We start from the raw sequence: 21,391 nt of genomic DNA, 5'->3' as shown, positions 1-21,391 counted from the left end.
AACCCACTACCCTGGCGTTACGAGCGCCATGCTCTACCAATTGAGCTACAGAGATGCACTGCAGTACTTAATGCAGCTGGTGGCAACACCAGATACTGACTGTTACTTTTGATTTTGACCCCCTCTTTGTTCAGGGACACATTATTCAATTTCTGTTAGTCACATGTCTGTGGAACTTGTTCAGTTTATGTCTCAGTTGTTGAATCTTGTTATGTTCATACAAATATTTGCTGAAAATAAACGCAGTTGACAGTGAGAGGACGTTTCTTTTTTTGCTGAGTTTATATATATATATTTAAAAAATTGCAATTCGTTTGATATGTTACGAATCCAATTCGTACAATATGCTACGAATTTGTTGTGCTTAAGGTCCCGGGCCAGCTTGCATAAAACATCTTAAGTGTTCCCCTTAAGGAATAATTTTCCCTTACCTAAAGGAATTGTTTAAGGGTGTTCCCCTCAAACATTTATGTAGGTAAGGGCATCATTTAAGGGTTTTATGGTAGTTTGAAGGCATGTATGGCAGAAAGAGTCTCTGGTTACCATGGAGACGATGTGACTCACTGACTGAACTTCTTGTCAAAGAGATCTCGTGTATTTTGGAAGATGGCAGAATAGAACCTCTACATTCAAGACAGGAGAAACAAATTGATTCAGAAGATAATAAAACACTTTATTTTAGTTACTTTTTTCTTAACTTGTTTCTATTACTTTCTAGCACATCAAGCTAACTTACAGAGTAGGTAGCTAGCTAACCAGCTAGCTTTGTAGTCATGGATTGTGCAGGGTGCACCTTCCATTGTTTAGCAAAGTTCTGTAGATAGCTAGCTACAGTAGCTAGCTAGTTGGAGGATGTTTTCCTTTTGAAACCAGGGCAGAGGAAAGCAACATTCACCTCCACAAATGCTGTTTACATTGATATCTATACTGAATGAAGCACGTAAGGGACCTCATGGGCACCCTTAACGTTTTCACTTAATTTAAGGGGGAAATTCGACTTAAAATGTTTTGTGCAACATACTTATAGTTAAGGAAACCTTAAGGGAAATGATAATGGGAAAATTAACTTGAGATGTTTTATGCAACTGGGCCCCAGACTGCATCTTTAAAACCCTAACAGGTCTGGGTCTATGTGCATGTGAAGTGGCTACAGAATGTATTGTTCTGTCTGGTGTTATACAGCAGCTACTACATACTTCTGGCCTTGATCTGCCTATGCGTCCACTCAGCCCTAGGACAGGGTTACACAGGGCACACACGCACACAAACTCCAGGAAGTGATGGAGAAGTGTGGTGACATCATGGTTGAGCTCATACACGGGTGTGCGTCCGTCCTTGGTCTTTTTTTCAGGGAACACATGCAGACAACCATTCAATCAGCCAGTTCATTTTCTTCCCCCCTCTTCCTCTATGACCGTAGGGCGGAATTTTAGGCGAGCTTATTAATTGGATTTCCATCTGAAAGGCATCTCAATTACTGCAAAGGAACATTTCTCAAAGATGTTTCCCTCAAATCAGAGATGTTAGTTTCCGTTTTCCGAGGCCTTGGTAAAGAGCATCTGGTGCCTCTGGAAGGACATGTGCCCTTGGTTGTTTCCTTCTTCCACAGGAGAAGCATCCTGCATGGTCTAATTGATATGAAGTCCATGCAACATCCAGCTCTGTCTCCTGCTGCCTCACATGTCTGAAGGTTGTCATTTAAAGGCATAATCCGGCACATTTCCTGTTGGTCATTTTAATCCCCATTGATTCTTGAAGAATCTAACTTGTATATAAGCTCAGTACAACTGACTGTCTTACCCCGGCATAACCCAAAATATACGGTTGATTAAGTCCCATTTATATTAGAGCGACCTGGAATGATGAAACACCGTTGCTTGGGCTAAAGGCCATCATCAATGACTCCTCTCCAGTGAATTAGACTTTGGGCAGTTCTCCATCTCATTCCAGGAGTAGACCATCTTTCTGCTCTATTTCAGTGTCACTTACAGAAAATACCAAAGTAGTTGAATCAGCAGAAGGGACCACTTTCTAAACAAGATGTGCCAACATTTCCTATTAAGAAAACAAACACTGGTAGTTTAAAAGTTATTCTCAAGCATATGATAATTTCTTCTAATTGATAAGACTATTGGTTGCTAGCTATTACATTTTCGATGTAATAGATTAATAACACTAATCAAGTCCCCAGACAGAGTGACTGTGTTTCTGACCAAGGGAGACACTGATGATCATAATTATGTTCGTATAATTCAGCCTAACCTCTGTTGCCAAAGCGCTAGTTGTTTACAGAGTGCTGGTGTGTGGCGACAATTAAGTGATTAGCAGCGGGCTCTCTGGTGACTTGTGACACTCCAGCTGTGCGGCACTCGTAGACATGATGTTCCCGCTCCTGGTGCCTCACTGTTAAGAACAATGTTAACAACCACACCTGCTTCAGTCCAGATGAAGGACCATAGATATAGGGACCATGGGGGGAAAGGTGACTGAATTAGAAGAGGGTTGGAGTCAACTATAGCCCCCTCTCTCTAACACACTGTTCCTTTTGAGGTATAATGTTTCCCTTAATTTATCATTTTCTCAATGGTTTCCTGATTACCTTTTCATTAATGTAAGTAAGTAAGCATTTCACTGTAAGCATTTCACCTGTTGTATTCGGCGCAAGTGACGAATACAATTTTATTTGATTAATATACAGCCATGAATAAAAGGCAATATCTAAACCAATAAGCACCAAAAAGTACCACTAAACACACATAGGCATGTCAACACACACAAACATAACAAATGCTTCTGTACAGTGTTGATTTGAACACCTCAGCCCCCAGAAAAAAAACAAGTAGCCGCCAGCGCACGTGAAATTTGGTACTGGTTTCAGAGATTTGATCAATATCTACATGGACAGTTCAGTGGGTTGCGTAAGGGGGTCTGTGTCAACTCCCTAAAGGAGCCATGTAATAAAAGACAGTTTGCATAGGTCTATGACCCTCACTTTTTCTCCATCACATCATGTCCTCCTCCCTAACACATGAGAACAGGTTTGTGTTCATTAGGGCACGCAACGGAAAACCTTTAAAAACATTTTTCAACTAATCACAAAATCCAGTCAGTTTCTTCCATTTGGTGCCTAATGAACATGACACAGGGCTTCCAGGTATTCAGAATGGGGAAGGTAAGGGGGGTTGAGGTGGTGTCAGGTCAACTTTAACATGATTTATACCATTTTCATTCAATTACCCTCCAATTGATGAGCTTGACAGACCGCTCTCCCATTTAGAGAAGGACAAGTGGAGGCCAATGAATTCTGTCTTTTTTTTTTTTTTATCACCCATTCTCTCAATCTTTTCATACATTTTCAAATGTATGTAATTATTACATATGGTGTGAGAATGGACTGACTGTGCCTTGGAAGTGGGTAAGGGAGGAAAAGCCATTCCCACTGGGCACACACTGGCTGAATCAACCTTGTTTCCACGTCAATGAAATGACGTGGAACCAACGTGGAATAGACGTTGAATTGTCGTCTGTGCCCAGTAGGTCTCTGTATTATAGTGCTGTCACAGCTCTTTCAGCGCGCCCAGGGTATGGCTTTCCCATTAGTCTGGTAAGGTTAACTATGCACTGCCGCAATGAATGGAAGCAAAATACAAAATTAATTTTGTTCAATAATTTTTACCACCCACCCCACACCATCACTCCTTTTCGATTTTTTGTTTGTTTGTTTCCATAGGAGAGAGAGAGATTCAGGCAGGATGGTTTGTTTTGGACCGCTATATTCCAGTGAGTTGTACCACAAAACTTCAGACTTCATGTCAAAAGTTTGCCATGTACACCATTTATTGAGCAGTTCTTCAATCATCTTCTATGGCAATACTGCAGTACACTTCATCCTACTGTGCTTTATTGCAACAAATCAGCTCTGCCATAGCCAACAATATTTTTGCTCATGACACAAGTGTCCTATGGTCATACATTTGTCAGTCGTCAGATGTTTGCATTGTGTGGTCCTCTGTAACTCAATTGGTAGAGCATGGCGCTTGTAATGCCAGGGTAGTGGGTTCGATCCCTGGGACCACCCATATGTAAAAATGTATGCGCACATGATTGTAAGTCGCTTTGGATAAAAGCGTCTGCAAAATGGCATATTATTATTATTGTTTTAATAGTCAATACAAAAAACTATTCAGGTCCAATGATGGTAAACAAGCATAAATCATAGATGCTCATAGAACATGCAAATATGAGAAATTAGGAACAATAAACTCAAAACTGTCTTCATTTAGAAAAAACATTTGTTTGTTTACCTAAAAACTAATCTCATGATGGTCACATCATTAGCATGACTCATACTGTACTAGAATGATGAACAAACATCACAGAATTTCACCTCTTGAACCCAGAGTCAGTTAAGATATGGCTCTGCCTCTGCTTGAACCCAATCTCTGCTAGATCCTAATAATTCCCATTCCATCAATGTCTGGATAAAATAATGTACCAAATGTTTAGTGAGACCAATTTTCCTGTAATTTCTATTCCCTATTGGCGCGCATCTTCAACTTGGAAACACACAAACAGGGCCGGCTCGGGCAGAGAAACCCATTTGCTGATCTTCATGGAACTCAGACAAAGAGGCCAGGCCTAAGTAGATTTTTCATTACCCATCTCTAATAGGGAAGGTAAATTACAGCTGCGGGTATTAGTTTGGTTTTCTGATGTACATTTCTCCTATAAAAATGAAAGGACCAAAAGGGTACACTACATCTGTGGTACGCACATTAGAGAAATGAGCACGTCTCCCATGCGCCCACCACCACTCACCTGTAATTCGGGAACATACAAACTCGCTGGAGAACATAAAGGCACTTTTAACTCCTACCTTGATTATCCCCTACAGACTGCAACAGAAAGAGGGGGTGGAGCAGGGGGGTGGTATAAAATCAGGGAACTAACATTGCAAATGGCCTCTATTAGCAAAGTCAAAATGTTCTGATGTTTCTTCTAAAATAATTCACACACTACTCCTAAAAACAGGGGAAAGATGCCTTGCTAGGACACAAGTGTTTATTTTATGAAGTTCAGACTATTAATCAAATTATGACCTGTTATAGTACCAGTTAGGTTATGTATTATGAATAAGAGTGTAGTGCATGAACAATGTCTGTAGATCAAGGTATCTATGCATTAATACGGTATTGCTATTTAGCAGACGTTTTTAATTCAAGCGACTCAAACCCACCACCCTGTTGTTGCAAGCACCACACGCCAACCAGCTGAGCCTTTGTAATCATCCTCGGCATATACACTCCCATCTGTATGTATTCGGACAGTGAAGCTAAAATATTTAATTTGGCTCTATACTCCCAAAAAATTTATTTTAGGTACACTGTTCTATTTCTTATTCATATTGCTACATGGATGAAATATGTAGGCTGAAAAATGGGTTTTGTAGGCTTAACACCGTATTTCTTTGGACAGTGATGCTAAACATTTTTATTTGTCTCTACTCCAGCATTTTGGATTTTAGATTTAAATGTTTCATATGAGGTGACATCACAGATTGTCATCTTTTATTTGAAGGTATTTCCATACATATCTGTTTTACCGTTTGGAAATGAAAGCACTTTATGTATCTGGTCCCCCCCATGTGAAGATGTCAATTATATGGACAAATTAACTTATAGTGTATCAAAGTAGTCAAAAGTTTTGTATTTGGGCCCATATTCCTTTCACTCAATGACTGCACCAAGCTTGTGACTCTACAAACTTGTTGGAAGCATTTGCAGTTTGTTTTGGGTTGTTTTGTCCAACAGTAACTGAATGGTGATTGATGACTGGATTAATTTTCTTTCTAAGTGAGTAGATAAGATGATTCTGAACACTCATGAATTAAATCATGAATAATGATGAGTGAGACGCTACAACAAAAACATAATAACACCCGTACCATTACCAATAACAGGGGAGGTTAGCGGGGGGGGGGGTTGATCTTTATTAATGATTAATTCATGATTATCCGTAATCACGATAGCATCCGCAAAATGACAATACATTATTCACCATTCAGTTCCTAATTGGGCAAAACATAAATCGGAAACAAAACAAACGACAAATGCATCCAACAAGTTTGTAGAGTCACAAGCTTGGAGTAGTCATGCGTGCTGGGAATATGGGTCCAAATACTAAACTTGACTACTTTAACACACTATAAGTGAATTTCTCCAAATACTTATGGCTTCTTTAAATGGGGGGACTAGATAAAGTGATTTCATAATTTCCAAACGGTAAAACCGATATGTATGGAAATACCCTCAAATAAAAGATGACAATCTGTGATGTTGCCTCATATGAAACATTTAAATCTCAAATCCAAAATGCTGGAGTAGAGACAAATACAAATGTTTAGATTCACTGTCCAAATAGATATGGTGTTAAGACTACAAATACCCCTTTCAGCCTACAATTTCATCCATGTAACAATATGAATAAGAAATAGAACAGTTAGAACAGTGTACCAATGTGTGGCTTCCCTCTAATCCACCCACCCAACCAAGCCCATCTCCCCATTCTGCAGATAATTCCCTAGGCCTATGGGTGCTCACTACTCTGGACTACACCCTTTTCACAGTGTGCCCAGTCATTAACGCATATCAGGCTAATGACATGCAACACAGGCTACTAATTTCGGTTAGGGCTTAATGAAGTCAGACGAAAGATCTGGATGCTTGTGCACAACACAGAATAGCAATGAGCCAAGGCCGACTATTACTCTGTTTCTTTACGGGGGAACAGAGCCAATTCCCCATGGCCTGAGCACCACTCCACTACTCAAAGACCTCTAGTACTGTAATAAGCTCTTGTTCCTTCACAGACGAAAGGCACAAAAAAAAAGCTAATAATAATAATTTCAATTTATTAACATTGTTGCCCTTGAACGTTCTAAAATGGCTGTATGAATTAACTTTTACAACAGAGGCACCATAAAGCACATTCGACAGTGGACCAGGGCCAGACAGAGCTGGAAACCCACTTACATCCAAGGCAGTCATCACAACCCAGAATCCCCCAAAGCCTGGTCGATCACAGTCCTCCTTAGTCCACATCACAGGAGGTTGGTGGCACCTTAATTGGGGAGTACGGCCTCATGGTAATGACTGGAGTGGAATAAGTAGAATGGTATCAAATACACCAAACACATGGCTTCCATTTCATTCCCTCCATTCCAGCCATTATTATGAGCCGTCCTCCCCTCAGCAGCCTCCACTGGTCCACATCCCAGAGTCCTCCTGCCCACGCCTGCCTTTCACTCGCTCCTCCAGGGCTCGGCAGTCCTCCTCTGTGACTGCATCAGCCTTGAGGACCACAGCCTTCCTACCGGCGGGGTCCAACCTCAGAGTCATCACGCAGCACATGTCCACCAGGCCCTGCTGACACGCCTTCATCCCTGCATCCTTCCGGGCTGGGTCTAGCTTCGACTTCTCAGCCGCTGAAAACCCCAGCAGGCCCGTCAGAACCTGGTCTGAGAGGTCCACGTCCATGTAACCAGTTCCGTCCGAGATGGAGGCGCTGACCCGCCACTCCCCCTTACTGCATTTGAGGTTCCCTTGCAGGGTGACGATGAAGGCTTTCACACACACCTCGCTCACGCGCTCCAGCAGGCCTGAGGGGCTCGCAACCTGTTGCAGCAAACACAGGTACGTAAACGGGGGTGAATCGAGCGTCACAGTCGCCGCACTCTCTGAGATTTTGGTCGAGAGCCTCTCTGCTCCTGCCACAGAGGGCTGGCCTGTTCCCAGTTCTCTGACACAGGTACTATCTAGTATTTGCTCCTGTCTAGGAGCTTTTGGCTCCGGTGGGAAGAAGCAGCTCATGTCCTCGTCCAAAACAGGATCATCCCTCTCATCAAGGGAGTCAAAATGGCTTTCGTTTCTCATGTCATCTGATGGGGGAGAGTAGGAGTTGGAGGCTTCTTCCTGCCCTCTCCTCAGGTCGTCTCTTTGATTATCCCTCCTGTTGTTTGTCGATTGGATTGGGCTCTCCTGGAAAATGATACCGTCAAGCTCATCCAGGGGAAGGTCATCAAAGTCCTCATCTGGGATGTCCAAATTGTCCAGTTCAAGGGCCTCATGGCGTGAAGGGCTTTCGAGTGCAGAATCTGCAAGGCTTTCAAAGCACCGACTCTGCAGCGATGCATTTCTGTAAGAGGCAGAGGATGCCTCACTGCGGGTCCTGTAGCCACTCTCCAGGCTGGGTTCCACCCTCCACCCCGCCTCCCTCTCCTGGGTCTCCAGGCTGGCCAGCAGCTCCAGGTCGTCTGGTTCCTGGTTGTCAGCCTCCTGGTTACCTGGTAGTGGGACCTCTGGCTGCTCGGCCGGACCCTGTGGCTCCTCCTCAGGCAGTCCCAGAGCCCTGCATAGCACCTTCCCTTGGGAGTGCCTCTCACCCAGCTCCTCCACCTCCCCTCCCAGCACCTTCACGTTGCCTGGCTTCAGCAGTAGCACCCCTAGCCGGCAGGTTATTTGGCCCTGCAGCTGCAGTTTGACTCCTGGCTTGAGGGTGGTGCTGAGTGCAGGGATGGGCTGGTACTCCATAGCCTCCAGGCTCTGCACGCCATCAGTGAGCTGCAGCAGCAGCATGCGTGTGGGTTTGGCCTCCCAGGGCCGCTGGGTGGCCTGGGTGATGGCTGACACAGCCTCGTTGGTGCAGTCAGTACCCCTCCAGCGCTGAAGCTGGCCATAGGCAGCCTGGCTAATGTCCAGTAGGGAGTCCAGCTGCACGCCGAAGCTGCCGCTGAGCTCTGACTTCTGGGCCCGAGATAGCCCTTCAGGGAGCACAGGGTGGGCCAGGTCACGTAGGTCGGTCAGCAGCCACTGATCCAGGACCTGCAACGACACAAATGTTACGTTTTGTGTAAAGAGCTTAAATTCAGTTGTACCGGAGTTGAGAAAAATTGTTAATAAAATAGTACCTGCTGATTAAGCTGGTGTTGAGGCAGGGGGGCCCCTCCTCCTTCCTGCTGCAGCCACTCCACGCATGCCTCTAACCAGGCGAAAGGCACCTGGACCTGCCAAGAGGAATGGAGCCAGGCCTGGGTTGCTCGCACACCCTGAGGGCTCATCCCCTCTCTGCCAGGTGGTGCCACTTGACAGGTAGCCAGATAACCTACAGGCAATTTCTCATAGACCTACAAAGTGCCAGCAGACAGAGAGAGCAGACTCACTGGCCATGCAGGGTCGGGTGCACTGAGATATAATAACAACGGGACGGGTGTTTTCAATGGGTTGGAGCGTATCTAAAAGAAAACATTCATTTCAGTAGTCTGAAGAAACAGAAATCTATAGTGTTCATGCATGCATGTGAAAGCAAGAAGCTCAGTCAGAGAAGTAACTTAGTATCATCAAAACAGTGACAGAAGTCACTTCCAAAAATTGAGAAACCTTCATTTACTTACAATGGTTTGGAGTCTTTCTGTATGAGAATTCTAGTACCGCTGATTTTCGTTGGGCGATTCGCCAAGGCGCCCAAAAGTTGGCGGCAGAGTAGAGTGAAAATGTTTGTGAGGAGCTAATGCGAGCTCCCATAATACTTTTTTTTTTACATTGCGCGAAACATACTAAATATGTGATACCTGCATGTTAGAACTATGATAGCATTAGCAAGATACATCCCTATATGAACATAACTAGTAAGTATTCACATTATCAGCAAGACTGAACGCGAAGCATGCTGCAAATCAACCAAACTATCTAGGTAGTAGGTACGGAAGAATGGGGTCGTCACTAGTTACCACAGACACAAAGTCATAAACCCCGCCTATTTCTAAAATGTTCTTCCTAAAATCAGATTTTAAATCTAACCTTAACCCTAACACAAACCACACTGTTAACCTTATGCCTAACACTAACCTTAAATTATGACCAAAAAGCACATTTTTGTTTTCATTAATTTTAACGATAGCCAAGTTTGACCTTGTGGCTGTGGTAGTGAAAACCGGAAGGCATCGTCAGTGCAATCTAAGATCCTTGGGACGTCCCTAACCTTAACTCCTACCCTTATCCTAACCATAACCCTTACCTAACCCTAACCCTTTATTTAACTATTTTACATTTAAACTCCAAAGGGGAGGGGGGGGGGGGTATGGACGTCCCAAGGATTCCAGACAGCACGGACCTCGGAAGAATGAGTGACAACAACTTTAGCTTGAGACACGCCTCCATCCTTTGATTGGCATACGAGCTATCCAATGCTTGCTCTTTATTTTCAATTCAATCGAAGCGGCTACCTCTTTCTTCAGTGCACATTTTCAGAGCAGTTTTTTTGTGTGCTTGCGTTCTTCCTCAGAGTGAGAAAGGTCGAAAACGAGTAGCGATACCAGGTGTAGCACAGGTCTGTTTTACACACATTTCTATTTATCTTTGTAACGAATAAATTACATTACATTTGATTACACATTAATGCGATGGTATGAGCAAAAACATTTGAAAGCATTCGCGTAACTACATGACCAAAGCAATGCCAGCAATGGCTTACTGGCTAGCAAATGTTAGCTCATTATTATATCCGGTGTAACGTTAGCAAGTTACTGTAGCTAGCTGTTTTCATAGCTAGTTAGTTTACACTGCTACATTTAGAATATAAGTCGTCAAGTGTAGATATGTCTTTCATAGGTTTCTTCTAAGTTACACGATTGTTTATTCATGCCCCCAGCATGAATGTAGCTACCTACATAATACTAGCAGCCCGATGGCTAGTTAGTTAAACAACAGAAGCTAACGTTAGCTAGCCATCTTTAGCCAAGGAATGAACTTGCTAGCTTCACAAGATGGATGCTAGTTTGTTCTTACTCACCTAGCTAGCTAGCGTGCACATTTTCTCGTCTAGCCTAGAGAGCTACCTACATAGTTGGGTTCTCAAACGTTATGCGCACATCATTAAATGGAATGCCGGATGAGCAGACGCTTACTTTTACTGTAGTTAGCTAAACATGTGTGCAGTGTAGCTAAGATCAAGATAATTATCGGTGCGAGATGGTTCTGAGACGAGCCCTGTTTGCATTGACATTCCCATTTGTCCCCACTCAGATGTCGATATTATGGTGCCAGGTCGAATATGTTGTCAAATGTAACGGGATTGAAACTTCACTCATGCGATTGACCTTCATTAGATACATAAATTAACTGCGCATGTGTATCATTTCATTCCGCATTAGTATGATCAGTTCAGTAACGTAAATGTAAATTGTCATCTGGTTTCCTCTTTCAGAATTTTAAAGAGCTCAACGCACGCATTAATTTGAATCAATGCTATTCCAGATGCTACACCTCATCACATCTGCTGTTTTATTTTATGAAATGTGTCATTACCAAACGCTAATCCGCATTTATTACAGTTTTGTAATCGTATCAAGTGTCGTGTAAAATTATTCTCGGGCACGTTTAGTTATGGCACTAGCTAACGGTAACCAACCTTCGCTTTTTTTCAATAGGTTAGCAGCGGTTCTGAGACTTGTTTCGTTCCGCCCATAACACGCCCATCTTCTCGCAATAAATAGCGGTAAGTGTTGGTTACCAGGCTCTCATCTGCCTGTTTCGTCAGTTCTGAAAACTCAAAATCCTGCTCTCATCAACTTACATCGACCATGTCCCTCCACAGCCAGTCAGACCGAGGTGCCCTCTCCTTGCTCCCCGCCCTTACCTGCTCCCAGGACCGAGGTGCCTGGTCTACCCTGCCCGGTGTTAACTGACAATGGAGACAGAAATTGAACAAGAAGATACCTCATTCAGCAACACAGAGACCAACGGTGAGTTTTAATCCCTTCCTGTTTTAATTATATGTTACTAGTATATGAATATGAACAGTATAGTTATTTAAAATAATGTAAGCTGTGTGGTGCACCGTGTATGTCCTTTCCTGTATTCATGACTTATTAAAATTTATCAATGGTCTAAAATATAAGCATTTAAATTCCTAAATTGTAGCTGCCAGATATGTGCCCAAAAAGTTCAGAGCAGATGTGTGTAGTGAAGAAGCCATATCTATTAAATCTATACTGTTTTAACATGCAAGTACAATGAGTGGGAAATTAGTATTAAATGTGTATTGTTTTTACATAAACTGAATGCAAATCTAAAGAACCTGTGTATGTGGGAGATTAAACTCAGTGTTTTTCCTTCTCAGGTAAGCGTCCCGCGGAGGACGCTGATGAGGAGCAGTCCTATAAACGCTCCAGGAACACAGAGGACATGGTGGAGCTCCGCATACTCCTACAGAGTAAAGTCAGTCCGCTTTCTGTTCCTCATTCACAATCCCTTCAACACCCACAATCTCCTCATGGCGTTTCCTGCAATATAGCCTGTCTTCTTTCCTCCCCAATTATTTATTGAACCTTTATTTGACCAGATCTGGGAGTTTAATAACTTTTTTTTTTTTTCTACACCCGGTGGTTCAGTGTCCGATTTTAATGGCGGCAAGGTCCGTTTTCGATTATGTAGTATGGAGATGTCTTGAGGATGTTTTTGACGTTATATCACAATAAGTTGGATGTCATCTGACTAATCTCTTTTTCCTTCAGAATGCAGGAGCCGTGATTGGGAAGGGTGGTAAAAACATCAAATCCCTGCGCACAGACGTGAGTACATTTACACCACTCTTTTTATTGGAGCAAGCGCTGGGTATATTTACAGTACCCGCCCCCTTATACTGGGATGTACTTTGGGAATGTATGATTTTAGTACTTTATATGCGAAAGTTGAGCATTTTACATTTGGTAGGTTGGCCTTAAGAAAATGGGTCTGTTAACTATGGTTGGAAGTAAATCTATGATATTTTGGGGTGACGGTTAATGCAAGGATATGATGTGAATTGAGACCTGCTTTACACCAGTTGTGGTAATAACCCTCCAAAGTGTAATGTCATTGTAATCAAATGGCCCCCGCTAATTGATATGAAATACCTGGCCTTTTTTTGCGTAATGAATAGTGCTATTACTACCAGGCATCAGCACTGCTAAGACTGTCATTAATACTTGAGTGGGCCCAGTGTATGGCCCAGTGTATTTTAGGGTATAGCACCGAAAGCCATAGGAAATGTCTTGTGTATATAAACAGCCTGGCCAATTCTCAACTAATTGAATGTCATTACCTCTCTCTTTCTCTACTCTCCACTCTTCTCCCTCTCTCCTCTTCTCTTTCTTTCTCACCATTCTCTCTACATCTCCCCCTCCTTTTCTGCTCTCATTCTATCGGTCTTCATCTCTAGCTCAATACCTTTTCCTTTTCTATCTCTACCTCTGCTCTCTTAAAAAAACACTCAGAGAATGAAATCACAATGAAGAATATTAGCCTGTATTAAAATGTATTCCTCTTCCCCCTCCCTCTTCCCCCTCCTGTTTTTTATTTTTGTTTATTTTTGCCCACTTCCTCTGTTGCCCATGTTCTGGATCGCCCCTCCTGCGCCCGCCCACCTGACACCCTGGTTGGCCCTGCCCATAATCGTGCCCCTCCCTAAATGGGCGCCTTACTTGATTGACATCTGTGTGCTCGAATGGCCCCTGCCCATACCACGCCCACGGCCCTTGCAGTTCAATGCCAGTGTGTCAGTCCCAGACAGCAGTGGGCCTGAGCGGTATGTCCCTAAGCTCCTCCCTCTCACTGCCTGACTACAGGAAATAAACAAACAAACCTGCCTTGTTCTAGTGACAATATCAAAACCTGCCTCTGTTCCTGTGACAAACATGTACACCTTCCTCCATTTGTTCAGTGACAGCATTATAAGCCTCTGTTTTTAGTGAGGGTTTCAACAAATACTTTAAACCTGCCTCTGTTCTAATGACCGTATTTCAATATTCTATATTTTATTTCAGTGACAGTATCTTTCCCTTCCACGTTCCTCACCTCCCTCCTTCCCCTCTCAGAATTGGTGTACTGATCTGTTTAGTTTCTCACATTCCCCCCCATCCCCTCTTCCTTGTTCCCACATTGATTTTTGGGGGCGGTTTGACCACTGTAATGACTGTAAAGTATGTTCTGCCATAGAGCCGCTAGGGTTCAAGTGTTGTATGTATTTTTCTCGTCTTTACTCTTCATATTGCCTTTTCCATTGTTGGAACTGTTGAACGTGAACTTATTTGTCACCTCATCCCTGTGGCCCATGCCTTCCCTCAACATCCTTCTGTCCAATAGTGAGGAGCATAACTCACTGTTGCCCTGCCAACTCTCACCCATCTTTAAGTTAACTTTAAAGTGTTCCTTAGTTTGATTCTTTTGTTTTGGCTTAGCCTACTACTCTGTCATCTTGTTTTTTTTTTATTGGCCTTTGATTCTTTTTAATTTTTCTCCCCCATGTTGAGCTACAGTACAGTTCCTTTAGCGCACTGGCAGCAGGCCCCATTGGTGCAAACCACTCACCAACCTTTCCTCCCCCTCCCTCTTCTAGTGGTCACTAAAACACACTTGCTTTCTTTGGGTTCCTTTTACCTTTTTTTTTTTTTTTGTTCCTCTTCTTTGTCAGATACTTTGAAGGGGGTTGCTTTTCCTTTTTTTTCCCCCCAGTCTTTATTTGTGTATGTATGGGTAGATATCAAAGGGTTTTGGGCTGTCCATTTCTATCCCTCAGTTGTGATTTTGGGGGTGCACATAGAAATATAATTGCTAGATATGGCCGCTGGTCCACTCATCACAGAACATTGACTTGAATGGGAGTGTCCATTCTAGTAATTATATTTCAATGGGAGTGCCACCCGGTTAACCCCCACGGCGGGGGTGGGAGGGAATGGGGTCTTCATTCGTTATTAGACGGTATGGTTGAAGTTTTGCTGAGGGAGAGTTGACCTCAGCTCTGAAATACTGTTTGTTTCCTCTATGCCCCTTGTCACCATTTGATTGGTCCTCCTGGGAATGTCCTGTGCTGTGATTGGTGGCTCTAAAGCATTCTGAGCATCGGTGCGGAAATCGAGACTGTTGGAGAGATCCTGCTCAAGATCATCCCTACTCTGGAGGAGGTGAGCCTGGGTTGGGGATGAGGAAGAATGAGATGAGCCTAATGGCCGCCTACCATTTTCAATGATAGTCCTGTGTGGTACAGCTAGATATTGAGTGTGTTGATAAAACAAAACCTATAGATATCAAATGCACAGATCTGAATATGGTGACGCTAAAGTATTTTTCTCTGATTGCCCCCAATCCTCCTCAGTACCAACAGTACAATGGGATGGACTTTGACTGTGAGCTGAGGCTGCTGATCCACCAGAGCCTGGCAGGCAGCATCATTGGTGTGAAGGGAGCCAAGATCAAAGAGCTACGAGAGGTACAGTTACTCTGAACTTCTCACACTCATATCTTCTCATCTGGGTCATGTTCAGTAGCTAAAAAAAATGGAGAACATCTTAAAACCAGGGAGATAAACCTGAACTTGTCCCATAAGAATGCACATTTTCCTTTTCAAAAAGTGTATTTAGTTTTGAGCCTACCCTGATTCAAAGTTTTTCTGTGGGTTCTTCTCAGACGTATGACATTGCTTTGTCTAATTTGACCAGTGTTGACTTTGACCGTTACAGAACACCCAGACCAACATCAAGCTGTTCCAGGAGTGCTGTCCCCAGTCCACAGACCGAGTGGTTCTGGTCAGCGGCAAGTCTGAGCGTGTCGTCGAGTGCATCAAGATCATGCTGGATCTCATCGCTGAGGTTGGTACTCTTATCTAACCATTGACTGAGCTGCTAACATACCACATACCAGTGTAAATACCACAGCCAGTCGACTCTAGAAATTGTGTGATCCTGTCCCCCTCAGGCTCCCATAAAAGGGCGCACCCAGCCCTACGACCCCAACTTCTACGACGAGACATACGACTATGGTGGCTTCACCATGATGTTTGAGGAGCGTGGTGGTGCCGGTGGTGGGCGGCGCCCCATGGGGGGCTTCCACATGCGAGGGGGACGAGGTGGCGGAGGATTTGACCGGATGCCCTCAGGGCGAGGGGGTCGAGGTGGGCCCATGCCCCCCGCCCGCAGGGAATATGAGGAGATGAGCCCCCGCCGTGGACCCCCACCACCCCACCCAGGAAGAGGGGGAAGGGGGGGGAGCCGTGGCCGCAACCTGCCCCTGGCCCCACCCCAAAGAGGAGGAGGGTAAGAGAGCTACACCATCGCTCATTGCCATTTCTCTTCTAATCTCTCAATCAATTTTGCTTTGTCTACATCGGTTTGCTCTCAAAAGTTCAGCAGATATAATTATATGATCCCATTTAAATATGTATTTCATTCATAGTGTGTGTGTGTGGCCTCATGTGTGTGTTCCATATCCACGTTATTTGCAGAGATGATCATTACTCCTATGACTCCTATCGGGGCAGTGCAGATGACAGACAAAAGTAAGTACTTCTTCAGCCAACACTGTGGTCAGCCAACACTGTGGTCAGCCAGTCAGCCAACACTGTGGTCAGCCAGTCAGCCAACACTGTGGTCAGCCAGTCAGCCAACACTGTGGTCAGCCAGCCAGCCAACACTGTAGTCAGTCTGTCTTGCGTGAGACTGGTCCTCTGATTACTGGTCTCATCTCTGCCATCAGTCTGTCATCACCTCTTACTTTTGTGTGAATGCTGTGTTTTTCTCTGACTGTCTGTTGTTTGACTTGGATCAGAGCTCTGCTGACAAGCACTCTCTGCCGTGTCAATATTTTCCTCAAGTCAGACTTCCGTTTTCTCTCTTTATCTCAGCAGTGACAGAAGAGGGAGACCAGGAGATCGCTATGGCGATAACATGGTTAGTGACACATGACTAAATGCATGCAGCAGTCCTCTTGGCATTTATTGTCTGAAAGCATCATCATACGCTGAAAAGCCAGTTGGTCTTAGACAATGATTGCAATTGGCTGATAATAACCACATCACCATGACCACAGCTAACCACACAATAAATCCCAACAATACATTTACCACTAACATTAAACATGTAATAAACATGACTTTACCACAGTAAACCATACCATAAACACAGGTAATGGGTAACTTACCCACAGTAATAATTACCCATACCACCATGACCACTACCATCTATGCAATCATGGGGGGGAACTATGCTGTGGTTGCTAGGTGTTAATAATAACGCTTTGTTGTCAGATGGGTGGGCTCTCTTTGAGAGCTGGCAGAAACTGCCTCCAGTTGCTCGGCAACTGATTTTTGAATTGCTTGTTGCCCTGGTGACTGAGGAGCCTCTGAATAGCAGGTGAAAGCTGTGGAGTGAGTGGCTGGTAGAGATGCAAGCAGGGGGAGTGTTCTACAGCATCAAATAGGGGCTTTTGGACAAACTGGGCAACTCAATCCTGACCATGCAAGGCTGGGGTTGCATGCATCCATGAGTGTATACAACAGATCACTAGGAAATGTGTGTTGTGGGTTTAACCCTGCCCCCTTTCTCTTTTCTCTTTCTGCAGGGTGGAGGTGGATATGGTGAGTTGTTCTGTTCTTCCTATGTGGTTCTGTCTAGAAGGCCAGTCTGAGTTCTGTTTCATTGCTGTTTCCAGTGGCACATAGATGGCTAGTGGTTCTCCAGTGTATGTTCTAGATTTCAGCTGGTCTGCTGTATAAGGCTACTAATACACTTACTCAACAGTCTTGAGCGTATTGTTTTACCCCAAGGCTACTAGTCTACTATCTTTGTTTTGTTATTTCAACTGTTTATATGGGATATCATCTTTAAAATGTGTTGCTCTACTCTGTGTATCAGGTTGGTAAATACTTATTTGTTTATGGTACCAGTCTGCTGTGGATGTGGATTTTAGCATATTTTCTAATAAACTTCAACCTATACGGCCAACTTCCCTAAGTGTAGATCTATTTTCTCGGTCTCTCTCCTTTCAAAAAGATAACAGCTCGTCCTGGAACTCCTATCAGTCTGGTGAGTCTATAGAAACGCGTCTTGGCAGCCTGGTATTCAATGTTGTTAGGTCATGGTATCATTAAATATGTTACGGTTTTGTTAATAGAACCTCCACACTTACTCAAGCTTTTTCTCTGATCTCTCCTCGTCTGTGTTAGGTGGACGCGGTTCCTATAATGATATGGGAGGGCCAGTCATCACCACACAAGTGACGATCCCCAAAGACGTGAGTGTATAATCAGAGGGGTGACTCCTCTTTACCTCACATACTCTGTTCACATACAGCAGGGGTGTCAAACTCATTCTATATAGGGCCTAGTGTCTACGGGTTTTTGTTTTTTTCCTTTCAATTAAGACCTAGACAACCAGGTGAGGGGAGTTCCTTACTAATTAGTGACCTTAATTCATCAATCAAGTACAAAGGAGGAGTGAAAACCTGCAGACTCTCGGCCCTCCGTGGAATGAGTTTGATACATGACATACAGAGTAATGACTCGGTCAGTCTCACCCACCATGGCCTATGAAACCCTAATGCAACACAACACCCACATTCTCTCACACCCGCATTCTCTCACACACACATATTTTCACACTTTTCTTGTGCATGATGTTCTGTTGACTGTGGTGGTGTTTTCTCCAGCTGGCCGGCTCCATCATCGGTAAGGGAGGCCAGAGGATCAAGCAGATCCGGCATGAGTCTGGCGCCTCCATTAAGATCGATGAGCCATTGGAGGGTTCAGAGGACCGCATCATCACCATCAGCGGCACCCAGGACCAGATCCAAAACGCTCAGTACCTATTGCAGAATAGGCAAGTTCTGGATGCCCTCTGAGTGAATAGAGAGATCATGTCTGCCTTTCTATATATTCTCCTCCCTGTTTTTATACACACCTTTTGATCTCAAAATATATGTGTAGATGTATATCCCCCCCCCCCCCCCACCTTTTACTGTCTTATTATATTTCTCTTGTCTGCTGATGGTGACTAACCACTCTCCTCCCATGCAATGTGTGCAGGTGGTTTTAGCTTGTGAAATGGCTGTGTATTAAAAACTAATTTTACAGAATACTTGTACAACTATTATATCGATACAAAACTGGAGATAAATATTTTCGTTGGTAATGTCTGTTTTTTAAAGAATGTGATTGGTGAAATGTGATTTTATGACCTAAGAGCCGTTTCAGTGAGAAGCAGGGAGTGGACTTCTTCCCTGCCTGTTGCTGTGTGGAAGACTAGTGATTTTGTTGTGTTTAGTTAGATGAATCGACAACAAATCACAGTCTGCCAAATGGCACAGGCTCCTCCTCTTCTGTCTCCCCGGCAACCATCAGCGTGTCTCATTGCGCAGATGCTAATATGCTAACACTGCCTCGTAGCCATGGTGACTAACCCTGCCTCCCTTCCTCCTCCCTCAGCGCACTGCACCTGCTCGGACACCAGGACTAACCCTCGCCTCAGACTACGCCCACATCCCGTGCTCTCCCTGTCTCTGACTCTCATCCCCCTCTCCCACCCCCAATCCCTCCCTCCCTCCATCTATACATATATATATATATATATATATATATCATCTTAATTGACTCCTGTGATTTCTCTTTTTTTTTCTTTTTTTTTACTCTTTATATTTCAGTGTGAAGCAGTACTCTGGTCAGTTCCTCTAAACCCAGGAGACACAGATTGAAGCAAATCCCCCACCCCCCCCATCTTATTGTCCCGGTTTGTGGGAATTTTGTTAATGTTTTATTTTTTAAAGGGCCAACATTCCTGTGCTTAATGTAGACGTTCTGCATTTTTTGTGTAGTTCTCTACTCCTCCATCTCTTATCTGTATTTTTAAAACACACATTTGTCTAAATATTTGGAGTCCGATAGACAAGTGAACATTATCAATTTTTTTTGGATGGGTTGATTTCTATGGTGTGTGTGTGTTTGTCAGTGGAGTAAGCCTGTCCCGTGTGTGTTCTCTTTCTGTTTGCGTTGGAGTTTCTCACCCACCCCCCTTACCACCACTCAGTGCAACGTGCAGAATGTAAGCTTTTTTGTTGTTGTTGTAAGGAACATTTTATGATTTTTTAAAAATAAATGTAGGAAATTGAACTTCTTGGTCATGTTTTTCAGTTCATTAATTGTATTTTCCGGATGCATGGGGTGTGAGGGATTATAAATACACAAGTATCCTTATTATTCATGACATTTCCTGGCTGTAAAAATGTTTCCCCTCAGTTTTGTACTGACAAGAGGTAGCCTATTGAATAGCTGTGCCACTAGAGATCCTGGTTCGAATCCAGGCTCTGTCGTAGCCGGCCGCGACCGGGAGACCCATGGGGCGGCGCACAATTGGCCCAGCGTCGTCCAGGGTAGGGGAGGGAATGGCCGGCAGGGATGTAGCTCAGTTGGTAGAGCATGGCGTTTGCAACGCCAGGGTTGTGGGTTCGATTCCCATGGGGGGCCAGTATGAAAAATAAAAATAAATTATGCACTCTGGATAAGAGCGTCTGCTAAATTACTAAAATGTAGAATATTCATAAAATACATCCTCCAATTGCAACGTCTGCCTATGCTCACACGTTGTCTCAAGAAAATGTTTTATTTTTAAAACCCTCAAACGCCAAGTTAGGCATACTTAATTTCAAAATAGGCTGTCACTGTCAATTATAATTCTTCACGAAATGTCAAAACTGCATCTACATGACAATAATTTGTTATCAATCAGTTTCATGGGAATTGCATTTAGATATTCTTCAATTAGTTTTTCGTGAGCAAATTAGAGCAGATGGTGTTAACTATACTAAACAAAAATATAAACGCAACATGTAAAATGTTGGTCCCATCTTTCATGAGCTGAAATAAAAGGTAACAGAAATTTTCCAGCTGAACAGAAAGCTTATTTCTCTCAAGTTTTGTGCACAAATGTGTTTACATCCCTGTTAGTGAGTATTTCTCCTTTGCCAAGATAATACATCCACCTGACAGGTGTGGCATATCAAGAAGCTAATTAAACAGCATGATCATTACACATGTACTGGGGACAATAAAAGGCCACTTTAAAATGTGCAGTTTTGTCATACAAAACAATACCACAGATGTCTCATGTTTTGAGGTAGTGTGCAATTGGCATGTGGACTGCAGGATAGTCCAACAGAGCTGTTGCCAGAGAATTGAATGTTAATTTCTCTACCACAAGCCACTTCTAATGTTTTAGAGAATTTGGCAGTAAATCCGACCGGCCTCACAATCGCAGACCACATGTAACCACGGCACCTCGTCTAGACCTTATTTAGACACAATCTTTCAACTTTATGTTCATGCTCATTTCACTGTTGCAGAGTCATGGTCTATAGTAGCAAAGGGTTCAAGGTCCAAACCATTTCATCATGTTTGTTTTTTTATAGCTGATTTTACTGTAGTGGTGGTGCAATAGTAGATATAGGGTGCAATATAGCATGGGAATCCAAACTAAACAGCTGCCACTTGTTTCACTTTACTGATAAAATTATGGAAAAAATGAAAAATTCATAAA

The 21,391-nt window shown here is 43.5% G+C and overlaps 2 protein-coding genes across 3 annotated transcripts; one reads left to right on the top strand and one right to left on the bottom strand.

The window, feature by feature from the left end:
* Nucleotides 1-6,893: 6,893 nt before the first annotated feature.
* On the bottom strand, nucleotides 6,894-9,756 carry rmi1 (RMI1, RecQ mediated genome instability 1, homolog). The gene is made up of 3 exons (XM_084176486.1): nucleotides 9,449-9,756; nucleotides 8,966-9,181; nucleotides 6,894-8,879 (listed from the first exon to the last, which is right to left on the bottom strand). Exons 2-3 carry the CDS (start codon nucleotides 9,113-9,115, stop codon nucleotides 7,248-7,250), a joined length of 1,782 nt encoding a protein of 593 aa, XP_084032612.1. The 5' UTR covers nucleotides 9,116-9,181; nucleotides 9,449-9,756; the 3' UTR covers nucleotides 6,894-7,247.
* Nucleotides 9,757-10,292: 536 nt separating this feature from the next.
* On the top strand, nucleotides 10,293-19,968 carry LOC311141648 (heterogeneous nuclear ribonucleoprotein K-like). Of its 2 annotated transcripts, none has more exons than XM_084177047.1 (17): nucleotides 10,293-10,383; nucleotides 11,483-11,550; nucleotides 11,650-11,797; nucleotides 12,175-12,272; nucleotides 12,569-12,625; nucleotides 13,577-13,620; nucleotides 14,923-14,995; nucleotides 15,187-15,300; nucleotides 15,551-15,679; nucleotides 15,786-16,123; nucleotides 16,312-16,365; nucleotides 16,711-16,756; nucleotides 17,427-17,442; nucleotides 17,858-17,890; nucleotides 18,031-18,098; nucleotides 18,513-18,682; nucleotides 19,503-19,968. In XM_084177047.1, exons 3-17 carry the CDS (start codon nucleotides 11,743-11,745, stop codon nucleotides 19,531-19,533), a joined length of 1,326 nt encoding a protein of 441 aa, XP_084033173.1. In that variant the 5' UTR covers nucleotides 10,293-10,383; nucleotides 11,483-11,550; nucleotides 11,650-11,742; the 3' UTR covers nucleotides 19,534-19,968. The 2 variants fall into 2 exon arrangements, with proteins under 2 accessions (XP_084033173.1, XP_084033172.1); XM_084177046.1 differs by lacking the exon at nucleotides 19,503-19,968 and adding an exon at nucleotides 19,288-19,396.
* The last annotated feature ends 1,423 nt before the right edge of the window (nucleotides 19,969-21,391 follow it).

The sequence above is a fragment of the Coregonus lavaretus genome (assembly GCF_964263955.1).
Source record: "Coregonus lavaretus genome assembly, chromosome: 14".
Taxonomy (NCBI): Eukaryota; Metazoa; Chordata; class Actinopteri; order Salmoniformes; family Salmonidae; genus Coregonus; species Coregonus lavaretus.
Note: the sequence above shows the minus strand (reverse complement) of the source record. Positions and strands in the feature narration are given on the sequence as shown.

What these genes read in the sequence shown, in the direction of transcription:
- rmi1 (XM_084176486.1), bottom strand. Translation starts at nt 9,115, where the DNA reads ATGAGCCCTCAGGGTGTGCGAGCAACCCAGGCCTGGCTCCATTCCTCT. An exon ending in AACACCAGCTTAATCAGCAG is followed by an intron (nt 8,880 to 8,965) that starts GTACTATTTTAT and finishes GTGTCGTTGCAG; the next exon opens with GTCCTGGATCAGTGGCTGCT.
- LOC311141648 (XM_084177047.1), top strand. Translation starts at nt 11,743, where the DNA reads ATGGAGACAGAAATTGAACAAGAAGATACCTCATTCAGCAACACAGAG. An exon ending in GCATACTCCTACAGAGTAAA is followed by an intron (nt 12,273 to 12,568) that starts GTCAGTCCGCTT and finishes TTTTTCCTTCAG; the next exon opens with AATGCAGGAGCCGTGATTGG. An exon ending in CCACCCCAAAGAGGAGGAGG is followed by an intron (nt 16,124 to 16,311) that starts GTAAGAGAGCTA and finishes CGTTATTTGCAG; the next exon opens with AGATGATCATTACTCCTATG.